This window comes from Anser brachyrhynchus (genome assembly GCF_964034855.1).
Source record: "Anser brachyrhynchus genome assembly, chromosome: 2".
Lineage (NCBI taxonomy): Eukaryota > Metazoa > Chordata > Aves > Anseriformes > Anatidae > Anser > Anser brachyrhynchus.
Window position 1 is genome coordinate 159,774,843 of NC_137695.1, and position 11,598 is coordinate 159,786,440.

The 11,598-nt window shown below is 45.1% G+C and overlaps 1 protein-coding gene across 1 annotated transcript; it reads left to right on the plus strand.

The window, feature by feature from the left end:
• The first annotated feature begins 892 nt into the window (after positions 1-892).
• On the plus strand, positions 893-5,189 carry PSCA (prostate stem cell antigen). Its single transcript, XM_080582274.1, has 3 exons — positions 893-1,169; positions 3,049-3,153; positions 4,741-5,189. Exons 1-3 carry the CDS (start codon positions 1,118-1,120, stop codon positions 4,950-4,952), a joined length of 369 nt encoding a protein of 122 aa, XP_080438400.1. The 5' UTR covers positions 893-1,117; the 3' UTR covers positions 4,953-5,189.
• Positions 5,190-11,598: the final 6,409 nt, after the last annotated feature.

Consider the following 11,598-nt stretch of genomic DNA (forward strand, 5'->3'; position numbering starts at 1 on the left):
CTTTCCTTTCCTTTCCTTTCCTTTCCTTTCCTTTCCTTTCCTTTCCTTTCCTTTCCTTTCCTTTCCTTTCCTTTCCTTTCCTTTCCTTTCCTTTCCTTTCCTTTCCTTTCCTTTCCTTTCCTTTCCTTTCCTTTCCTTTCCTTTCCTTTCCTTTCCTTTCCTTTCCTGCTGGTGTGCACTGAGAAGTGGCCAAAGGACATCATGGATGGAAGAGATCTCATCAACCGGCCAAAGAAAACATTTGTGCTTCAATCTGGAATGTGGCTGAATTCATCCTCATCTGTGGTGGGAAATGCCATTTTCTTTAACAAGCCTGGATTATTTACAGTACACTCTGGTGAGAGTTCAAATGTCAAAACTGGACCCAACCTCTACTTGACAGAGAGGCCAACGAATAGAGGCATGCCACAGTGTATATGACGTGGAGATAAGAATAATACCAGAGAAAGATATCACAAAGTCCCTTTTGTTTCAACACACTTAAAAAAAAAAAAAAATGAATTGGGCATTGTCTCTTACTAGATTATAAGCAGTATACAGAAATAAATGTATGTGAGCACACAGTTACCTGAAAGAGTATTATGTGTTGTGATTTGCCCAAATACCTTGCCACTGCATGCCACCAGTGTCACATAGAGTCAGATAAAATAGTGGGAGGTGTCTATTTAAAAAAAAATAATACGAAAACAAAACAAAACATTTTGTGCTTGATTAAATAACAATAGCTCTACACAGGATAGCAGTGGGGGTGGAGAGCTCTGTTCACAGGGTGCGACCACAGTCTTGCTTGCCCCAGTGAGATGCATAAGGCCAACTTGTTCTAAGGAATTTGGGTTTTTTTCTTCCGCTCATGAACACTTTGCCCAAGGGTGGGAGGGAAGGCGAGGGTGTAGAAGTGGAGAGTTTTGGCAGCTGGGCAAGTCACAGTCAGATAGGAGAGGCACCTAAAGAAAATATCACCACCACAAAGCAACCCCTCCCTTGGTCCAGCATATAACCTCGCTCAGGTGCCTTCACAGGGTGATCTTCTGGGCATGCACGATCGCTGCCTCCCACAGTATATAAAATACCCCACGAGGAAACAGCCCATATTCAGCACAAGAAAAGACATCCCAAAATGAAGGTTTTCTTCATCGTCCTCCTGGCAGCGGTCCTGTGCATGGACTCAGGTAAGATAGTCCTGCATCCTCTCCAGCATATCTTCAGCTAGGAGAAAAGGCTTTTTATGGGGTTTGGCAGTGAGGGAAGAAATGCTGATGCAGATGTTTTAAGATGTTTGGCTTTTGTTAAGATGTCCTGGGTGCTGTAGTGGAAAAAAATATATATATCGTGTGTCTCTGCTGATCCTTGTGCTGGGTAGAACAGCTTCCAGGCAAGATAAGTCCTATAAAACATTGAATTTAACTGACATAAAAATTACTTAATTATTTAATTATATATAGGGTTTTTCGGTTTTGTTATTTTTTCTTTTTCATAAAAGGGGGAGGGAGCATTATTATCACCCTTCCCATGCTATTAAAATGCCTGTTGCAGCATTTCTGCAAAGAGGTTTTGTTCCAGCTTGCTTTCTGACTCATTTTAAAAGTGGCCTCTGTTGCTGCACAGATTGTTGGCGAGAAAGGAGGAGAGAAATGGGGAGAATACCACAGCATGTTGTTTTCTAGACTGAATGGGTGATGGGTGGGATACAGGCAGCACAGATCTGTCACTTTTTTGGCCTGACTAGGAAAAAAACTGTTTAAAAACAGCTCTTCCCTATTACCAGAAAAGAGAAAATGCATATCTGAGCAGAAACTTGTCTCAAACAACAGAGGATGCTTAAGGAATAGACTGAGAAGGGTTTTGTACAGCCTTGGCCAGACCCTTTCCTCTGCCACCTTTCAGCAGAGTGCTCTGAAAAGTGACTTTCACTGTATTAAAAGTCAGATAAACATGACAACAGAGTGCAGCACTACAGATAATCTGGGGTCTGGCTGCTTGCTGAATCAGGCATTTATTTCAGAACATCTTGGAGAGGAGACCAAGATCTTCAAATTACTTCCTGTTCCTGCTCTGAATAACACTTATTTCTAGTTAGGGCTTGTCTGTGTCCTGAAAAAGTGTTTTAGGTTTAAGGGTATTGAAGAAACCGTGAGACAAGCCTGGCAGTCAGGGGGTTAAAGTGCTTATGGACATTCACAGCACACTTAGAAGGCTGCAAAGCTCCAGAGATGCCCTGGGGCACAGGGAGGTAATAGGAACAGGTAATTGCACCATGCTCTCACTCCTTGGGGGACTATTTTTCATCAGGACTAGACACTTGTAAACTACACTGCTTATTCTGCCTTGTCTTGACCCGTGTCACTGCTCAGAAGGTGTTAACAGCACTGACTTTGGTACCCCATGTCCATGATGGGGTGGGAACACGTGGTGACATGATAAAGTGACATGAAAGCCCTTTCTGCTCGCCTTTTGCTTTCTAAGAGTATGGGAGAGCAGGTGGCACAAGTTGGACAAACCAAGCAAAAGGGATGGAAGAAACCTTGCAAATCCCCTGCTCCACCCCTCCCTTTTCCTCTCTCTCCCCTGGGCTTTCTCATTTCAATGGGGAAATGCCTCAGCTAAAGCTCACAAGCACCCTTGGCACAACACTCCTGTCTATAGAGGCAGGTGAACAACATCAACCTGTCCTTTTGGGGACTTGATCCTTCCATCTCTGCTCAATTCATGAGCAGAGTATCTCAAATGTTAAGGAAGGAGTAGCCCCCTTGCCATTGACTGATGAGAGCAGATAACCTGCTGGTCTCTTTTTGCCCCCCTCCTTGTACTACCTGCATCAGGAGCTGCTCCAGCACCTACCAAATATCCTCTCACCCCAAGCAAACATAACATTCTCCACCAAAAATGGAAAAAAATAGACAAACACAGCACTGTTTTCCCAATAACAGAGGTACTGCCTTCCTTTGAGCACCCACAAAAAGGGTTCTGATTCCCAGCGCATGCACTAAATTTGGTTACCTGGAGAGCTTCAGATGGATTTTTCTTACAACCCCTCTCGGTCTCTTGCAGGTTATTCTCTGAGGTGTTTCAGCTGCAAGTCAAAACTCAGCAATGACAACTGTAAGGAAGAAGTGAACTGCAGCGGAAAGAGCACATGCAAGACAGAAGTGATCAGTAAGGCAAAGTGGGGGTGGGCAACGCGTGGGGGGGTTGTGTTGTTGGAGCCAGGCATGGCCCCAGCCTTGGGTGCCCAATCATCCCCACCTGATCTAGACACACCAGCTGGTGTGGGCCAGCAAAGCCCAGTGTTCATCAGGAAGAGAAAAGTCATCTGGTGAGAAGTGGCGAGGAAAAACTTTTGGATGAGTTCCAGTTTAGATAGGAATGACAGAAAAACAATGATTAACCCTTTTTGATATCTAATGTCTTAGTAGTGGTTCTGGCCATCACCAATTGTGTGCTTACAAAGTCATGTGGATGATGTATCTCATAAATTGCTCTGTGTTGGCCAGTAGGTCATATGAAGTATTGAACAGTATGGCCAGTGCCTGCAAAAATATTCGAGAGTGCAGCTGCTTTGTACTGCACATAGCTGAGCAGGGAAGTAGTGGTTAAGGTCAAGGCAGTATGAATAATATCTACCACTATCTCTCACCTGTGCAAAATAAAGCTTCTTTTTCTTCCTTAATATCAAAGATTTTTTGCTTACAAGGGCAATAATCTTATAGCTTTGAAAAGTTAAATACATGGGTTGCAATGTGAGGGGCTGCACTTCAGCAAAAGCTGACTAGGGAAATTCAATGGAAAGGACAGAATTTCACTTTGCCCGTCACAGCCAGCTCTGAATGCACCCAGCTTGTGTGTCTCCAGGTAAAATCTGTTAATGGATTATGACTTAATTCTTCCAATCTTGAAAAATAAAAGTAACCCTTGTTCACCGTGTGCAGATTTGTGGTGCCTGCTCAGTTGCTCTTGGGGCACAAAACCCATTGGTGGCGTGTTCAAAGTCATCTGTCAGGCAGTGAATGCAATATCTCCAGTAGGCACCCTCCTTGTCAGTACTGCACAAACCCACGGCCGTGCATTCACATAAAGGAGAGCCAACCTGCTGGCCTTACACACTAAGCTTAAATATGGCAAAAAGCTTAGTGCCTTGATTAAATTATGCAAGACCAGGAGATCTCATGTAAAGTGTAATCTGACCATGGGGGGAAAACAAAACTAAACAAAAACAAAAAAAAAAAAAAACAGGCCCTGCATCTGACAAACAGATCATATAATTCTGCCATATATGAAAGGGGCATAGGAGCATAGCCCTGTTTCTGTAATTCCTCTGGACGGTGAAAGGCTCCGTGTAATGAAGGTGTATAGGATAGGTGCAAAGACTGTCCCCCACACTTGTTCCTCATCTGTTTGTAGTGTAGACTCCCAGACAAAGCTGTAAATGGCTGCTTTTGTTATTAACTATATTATCAAAATTTATGCAGGTGGTGCTGCTTCAGAAGTCCCTGAGAACTGTGCTGTGGAACACACTGCCTCAAGCAAGTGATCAGGGATTGAATTCCTTCCCTCCCTACTGACGAACTGACACCCCAAAAATAAAACCTGCAATAGCAAAACATGTAGATATTGTTAAAGATATTTTCTTTTCCCATGCAGTAAACCTAGATAAGAATTAACATCTTGTTATTCAGATCAATGATCCTTGGCTTGGGTAACATTTCACTGAGTCCTTGGAGTAATGGTCCTGTTTCCTTCCAGGGATCATCGGGCTCTTCAGCATCATCAGCAAGGGCTGTGAATCAACATGTGAAGCAGACTTTCAGGACTTCAAAGTGGGCAACAGGAATGTCTCTTGCTGCAGCACCGACCTCTGCAACGTCAATGCAGCTGGCAGTGTGAGGAGCAGCTATGGAATGGCAGCAGGGATATCAGCTAGCGTGCTCTGGGCCTTCCTGAACAACAGATGGTGAGGAGGGAAGAGGAATCCCATGACCACGGGAAGTCTTGGAGCACCCCTGTTATGATGGGAATTGTAGCTGGAAGCAATTTGGTGTGTTGCATACAGCGTCTTTGGAGCTGATGGCAGATCTTTGCCTTATGATAGCTTCTTTATTGCTATTACTGTATTGCTGTATTGCTGCTAGATGAGAAAATGTGTGTGCATACAATCCATGTAACACCTAAAATATACATATTTCTAAATCAAATGTGAGTGTGTTGCATGTGTATCACTCAGGCGTGTATTCCAGCACTCAGCAGGAGCTGCAGGTGCATCTGTTTTGCATGTCTGGCCATTGCTCAGTCTTGGTCATTGCAGTGTAATGACCATATGTGCTGTGAGATGCCGTGGCACAGCAGAATAAGGGTGGCAACTGTACCTCCAAAACTTGAGGGGCCATAATTTATGACAAATTCTGGAGGGCACGTGCCCCAAGAATTACACCTGAAAAGAAACTTACTTGTGACCAAGATTCTGGGATCTTACACTTTGTTAGCTACTACACAAGACAAAAGAAATGCCCATGTTCCCTGCTACGTGTGCTTATGGTCACTCATACACCTTCCCACAGCCCTAGCGTCCTTGGGATGGTGGGCAGATCTGCACAGTCAGGTACCTGGAGCACCATGGAAGGCAGTAACTGTTGGAGAGAAGTGGAAAGTGTGTTCCCGGTGTGTCCTGGTTGATCCATGGGTGACCTGAGGTTGCCTGCAAGTTGTGGGTTTACCCGCAAGTCTTTGTGAAGTCAGCACAGCAGTGGGTGGAGGACTGAAAGGGAGGGAGGTTGGCCAAGTGCCCCATTTTCCTCCCTCATACCCTAAGGACTCCTGGAACTGCAAAGGATCTGCAGAGCCACAGGCTGAAATAACAGAGAACCATTTATTCGGAAGAGATGAGTCATCTGCAGATGACCAGAGCACCCAATGCTATGGGACAAAGGCCAGCATCAAATTTCGGATGAAGTCAACGGGATGTCAGAGAATAATGACACTGTCTGCTGTTGTGAAAGAGAAAAGTACCTAAATCCTTGGGACACAAGGCATTAACAAGCTGTTAATTGTAGGAGGCAGGGAAGGGGTTTTCCCAAAGGGTAATCCAGGATGAACCACCTTCTTCATACCAGGACTGTCTGGTTATCAGCAGAGGGAGGATATTGGACACCTGTGGGGTATTTTATTTCAGTTCTTGCAAACCTCCTGAGTCTCACTCACTGCAAAGGAGGCTCATCCATCTGTATGCATCCCAGCCAGGCTGTTTTCTGCATGGCTGACCAGCTCCATGACCTCTCCAATCCAGGGGCTCATCTTCTTATGCTGTAGGAAGGTCCCCGACATGCTACCGCCCTGCGCCCACTTTCTCAAATAACTCCCAGGCAGTGAGGCACGTCCACACCCAGGCATGGTTCCCAAATGCCATAGTCACAGCAGCATGACTATGATGGCCCTGCCTGGAGACTGAGAGTTTGGCTGTATGGGAATGGTCAAAACCTGTTAGCAAGCCCAGCCAGAGGAGTCTCCAGGGATGTTCAGTGAGATGCAGCATCTGTTATCAGCTCCCAGCTGCTGGAGAGGTCAAACACATTCAGTGTAGGGATATACCTGGAGTTTTTGCATGTACTGTGGCGTGAGGAGAGGTTTGATATCTTAATGTGAGGACCAGCTGCGATGGGCACAGTAAAGAGCGGGGTAGGAAGCATCTGCAGACACGATGTGGTACAAACTGGTGGAACTCACTGCCTCTTGATGGGTCCTGGCATGGTACTTGCAATAACAAGACACTTCACTCCCCGTTCAGGTCACCAACAGACAGTCTCAAAAACAACTTAATTCTGGGAAGGGTTAGGAGGTGGCACACTTAGGTAGAAAAATGACTCAGCCATGGGTCAGAACCAGGGCTGGGTCAGGGCAGGACCAGGAAGAGGACTGTTTTCGCAGGTGCTGTGACTGCATGTTGACAAAAAGGCTGGCCTCCCCTCCTGCCTTGCAACCCCCTATAAAACACAGACAGGGATTGTTTCCTCCTGTTCTGCACCCTTTTTCAGCAGCGTGCTCAGTTAGTGCAGCCAAGCTGGCATCACACAAATACACAAGCTCTGGCTGAAGGTCAGTTTGTTGAGAAAATGTGCTGAGAGCTGTTTGCTGGGTCAAACGCAACATTTTTTTGAAAACAAGGCTATGTTTTATGCCCCCATAAAAGTTGTTTCTTGACTTTGCTGGGTGAGCAGTTCTATCAGTTCTTCTCCACACTTTCTTTCCACACTTTGTCTGCTTCTTTCCATACTTATCAGGAGGGCCTAAAATTGGCCGTGCTTTTAAACAATTCAATCTACCATGTATGCAAGAGATTTCTATACCTTCCGGATCATTCATTTAAATAATAAAGAGTTGCACAATAAAATGGATTTTTTTTTCTTTCAAAGGGCAGTAGTTACATTTTCCAAAAAATGCATTTATATTATGGACTGAAAGTAAAACCAATTCTCCAGTGAGGGTACCTCCTACAGATGGAAAAAGTAAAAAAAAAAACCTCTGATCTGGAATAAATGCCTTTGGATGATTTTTATGATAGGAAACATTACAAATGTACATTCAGAGTAAAATAAAAGTGTTTATTGGATTATTTCTGTGGTACTGTATTTGCTGCTGGTAGTATTCATTATCTCTGTAGATAGGGATTAGGGCATACAGCATTTCCTATGGCCCATCAGCAGTTACAATCAGTGTCTGTACCTGATTTGAAAAAAACGTCACCAAGGTTACCTGAATTGAGCCCAATTTGCTGCAGCTGGTTAAAAAAAATTTTCATGACATTGGAGAACATCTCTGGTGCTGAGAGACAAGATGAGCCAGTATTTAAGGACCAGTGGTTCCTTGCTGTGCTTCACGTCTCTTTTGTGGCCTGGGGCAAGTTGCACAGCCTCTCCATACCTCTATCTTGTACAGATGTTATCAGGTGCAATCTATCAAGAGATGTTCACATAGTGACTTTAATGGGGACAGGCGAAAGACACAGGCTAAAAATAAGCCTGAAAAGAGTGAGCTAGTGTAACGTAGGCAGGGAAGGACTACCTGCTACCCACCCACCCTGCACAGCCACATTCCTGCTCACTATTATGCACACACAGTTGTGCAACAAGTTTTTCAATGATCCAAACAGACGTAGGGAGAGCCCACAGCGAGCTCTGTTCTTACAATCAATCAGTCACTAGGCTGTCACTAAAAACAATCAACAGACCTGCCCTTTGATTTCAGAACATCGCTAAAGTAACTGCACCCATCACTCACCCTGGGCAAGGCTGGCTGGGCAAGGCTGGTGAAGCCAAGCTCATGCCATGTTGACTCATCCCACTCCCATTCTGCCTCTTAAAAACTGTGTGGCAGAGAGATCCCTAAGTAGTTCAGTTCTGATCTTACCTTGAGCTCTCTTGATGTCTTTCTAAGCTAAATCAGGACTCCCTGAAAAGCAGATGCTGCACCCTTGCTTCCTCTTGATACACAACTCTGTGGATACTCTTGATACACAACTCCTATTGCAGCCTTGATCTTGTCTCTGTAGGGGTGCTATGGTTTATGTCTACTAGCCCATATTATATGGACATTGCTTTATAAAGTTACCAGCTTATTTAAACACCTTTATATACCTCAGCTGTGTTCACCACCCACTCTGCAATGGCCTCAATGCTCCTCACGGGCTCATGTTAATCTCTGCCAGTGCTTATCCATGTGAATCACTTCTAGACACTGTGGACCCAGCCCCTGGCTCTCCATGCCCAGGGTAGTTTGACTGCCCCCTGCAACAGAGATGACTGGTGTAGGTCTGCATCAGGAAAGGAAAAAGTTTCACTCCCTCCCAACTGGTTACTTTCATTAGAGATTCAATCTGGTTTTGAAGGAATTTGTGGAATGAGGACTTCACCCAGACCCAGTGAGTGAAAGTGGAGCAATGGGCAGGGAGGGGATTTGTTTTCATCAGGGGTCACTGCATGTTGAGTTATTTGCAGGCACCCACCCGTCTTCCCAGGTGGCAGTGGAGGGGTGTATCCACAATGTCACACACACGAGTGCCTTCTGTCCACACTACTTGTGCTTATGTCTTCTGCTTTTGATTTGTACACAGCTGCATCACTGCATCCTTTAAGCCTGTTTTCTGCTATGTAGTAAGGAGGTGTGTTTGTTTGCTCCCCCAGACAAATTCAAGAAGAAATGGTGCAATCTCTGGCTGTAACATCCAGTGTTTCTGTAGTGAAGAGAAAGGTGTTCATTCTGCTTAAAATACTGACGTTGAGAAAGACTAGTTTTTATGATGCCAAATCAACTGCAGTGATTAAAAGCCATGCTGAAGAGAAGAAGTCTTGGCTAAGATTCAAACAATCATTTGAGATGTGATAATTTGAATACATCTGACCTATTCCTTTACACTTTAAACGAGTTCTAGAAAAATAAAGGAAGGTTAGATTTGACATTATAAACCGACCATTCAAAGTTTAAATGTGAAAATTTATAAGAAAACAATTAAGAAAACAACCCTCCCTGCTCTTTCTTTGGCATGCCATAGAGAAGCAGGGAATGGCAATCCTTTGACAAGAGTGTATTGCTCATGTGCAAGCACTGCTTCTGGACCAAATCCAACTGCCTGGCAGTAAAATGGCAGAGAATTTCACAACAGTTCTCACACCCATGTACAAATACACTTATTTCTCTGCCCTTCATAGAATCATGGAATCATTCAGGTTGTAAAAGACCTCTAAGATCATCTAGTCCAAGCTTTAACCTAGTACTGAAGTCCACCACTAAACCATGCTACTGAGTTCTACATCTCCACATTTCTTGAAGACCTCCAGGGATGGTGACTCAACCACTACCCAGGGCAGCCTGTTTCAATGCTGCACAACAATTTCAGTAAAGAATTTTCTCCTAATATCCAACCTAAACCTTCCGTGGTGCAACTTGAGACCATTTGCCCTCATCTTATCACTTGGTACTTGGGAGAAGAGACTGATCCCTACCTCACTATAGCCTCTTTTAAGGTAATTGTAGGGCATGATAAGGTCTCCCCTGAAGCCTCCTTTTCTCTAGGTTAAACAACCCCAGCTCCCTCAGCTGCTCCTCATAAGACTTATGACCCTTCACCAGCATTTTTGGCCTTCTTTGGACACTCTCCAGCACCTCCATGTCCTCCTTGTAGTGAGGGGCCCAAAACTGAACGCAGTACTCAAGGTGAAGCCTCACCAGAGCTGAGTACAGGAGGACACTCACCTCCCTGGTCCTGCTGGCTGCACTATTTCTGATACAAGCCAGGATGCTGTTGGCCTTCTTGGCCACCTGAGCACATTGTTGGCTTATATAAGCCAGCTATTAACCAATACCCTGAGATCCCTTTCCAACAGGCAGTTTTCCATCCACTTTTTTCCCAGCCTGTAGCTCTGCATGGGGTTGTTGTGCCCCAAGTGCAGGTCCTGGCACTTGACCTTGTTGAACTTCATACAGTTGGCCTCGGCCCATCGGTCCAGCCTATCCAAGTCCCTCTGCAGGGCTTTCCTACCTTCGAGCAGATCAACACTCAAGCCTAACTTGTCTGGAAACTTACTGGAGGTGCACTCGATCCCCTCATCCAGGTCACTGATGAAGATATTGAAGAGAACTGGCCCTAATACTGAGCCTTGGGCGACACCATTAGAGACAGGCCTCCAGCTGGATTTAGCTCCATTTACCATGACTCTTTGAGCCCAGCCACCCAGCCAGTTTTTAACCCAACAACGCGTACACCTGTCCAAGCCATGAGCAGTCATCTTCTTCAGGAGAATGTTGTGGGAAATGGTGCCAAAAGCCTTATGGAAGTAGACCACATTCACAGCCTTTCTATCATCAACTGAGTGCATCACCTTGTCGTAGAAGGAGATCAGGTTCATCAATCAGGACCTGACTTTCTTAAACCCATGCTGACTGGGCCTGATCGCCTGGTTGTCCAGTAAATGCTGTGTGATGGCACTCAAGATAATCTCCATGAGCTTCCCAGGTGCTAGGGTCAGACTGACAGGCCTGTAGTTTCCCAGATCCTCCTTCTGGCCCTTCTTGTAGATGGGCATCACATTTGTTAACTGCCAGTCAACTGGGACCTCCCCTGATAGCCAGGAGGCTATCATAATCCTGTGCAATTAATTTTTCTTCCTTCCTGTTTCTGAAACAAATTCTCTGCTACCAGGTACTCTTCAAATACTGCAGCTCTCCACCATTTCTCCATGGGAACCCCCAGGAGGATGGGGAAAGGAAGCCATTTCCTTGGCCATGGGGACCTGTCATTATGATGTCTTCCAGCATCCATGAGAAACAAGGAGCCTGAAGACAGTTACAAGCATGTCCAAGTTGGAAGTGCAATACTAGCTACTACTCAAACTTCAATCTGTTAAACAAATCTTGATCTGAAGATCTGATGACAGTAACATCTGAGATAAAGGCAATGAGACAGAACAATGTTGGCCTGAAGAAATACCCATCAGCCAAGAGCCATTCATATCAGAGAGCAGGAACACCCACGGGTTGGATGGAAAATTGTGCCATATTTCCCAGGCTGGAAATTCGAGGATGACCCTTACGCATCATGCTAATGCAGGTGGAGTT

What these genes read in the sequence shown, in the direction of transcription:
- PSCA (XM_080582274.1), top strand. Translation starts at nt 1,118, where the DNA reads ATGAAGGTTTTCTTCATCGTCCTCCTGGCAGCGGTCCTGTGCATGGAC. An exon ending in GGTCCTGTGCATGGACTCAG is followed by an intron (nt 1,170 to 3,048) that starts GTAAGATAGTCC and finishes GGTCTCTTGCAG; the next exon opens with GTTATTCTCTGAGGTGTTTC. An exon ending in ATGCAAGACAGAAGTGATCA is followed by an intron (nt 3,154 to 4,740) that starts GTAAGGCAAAGT and finishes GTTTCCTTCCAG; the next exon opens with GGATCATCGGGCTCTTCAGC.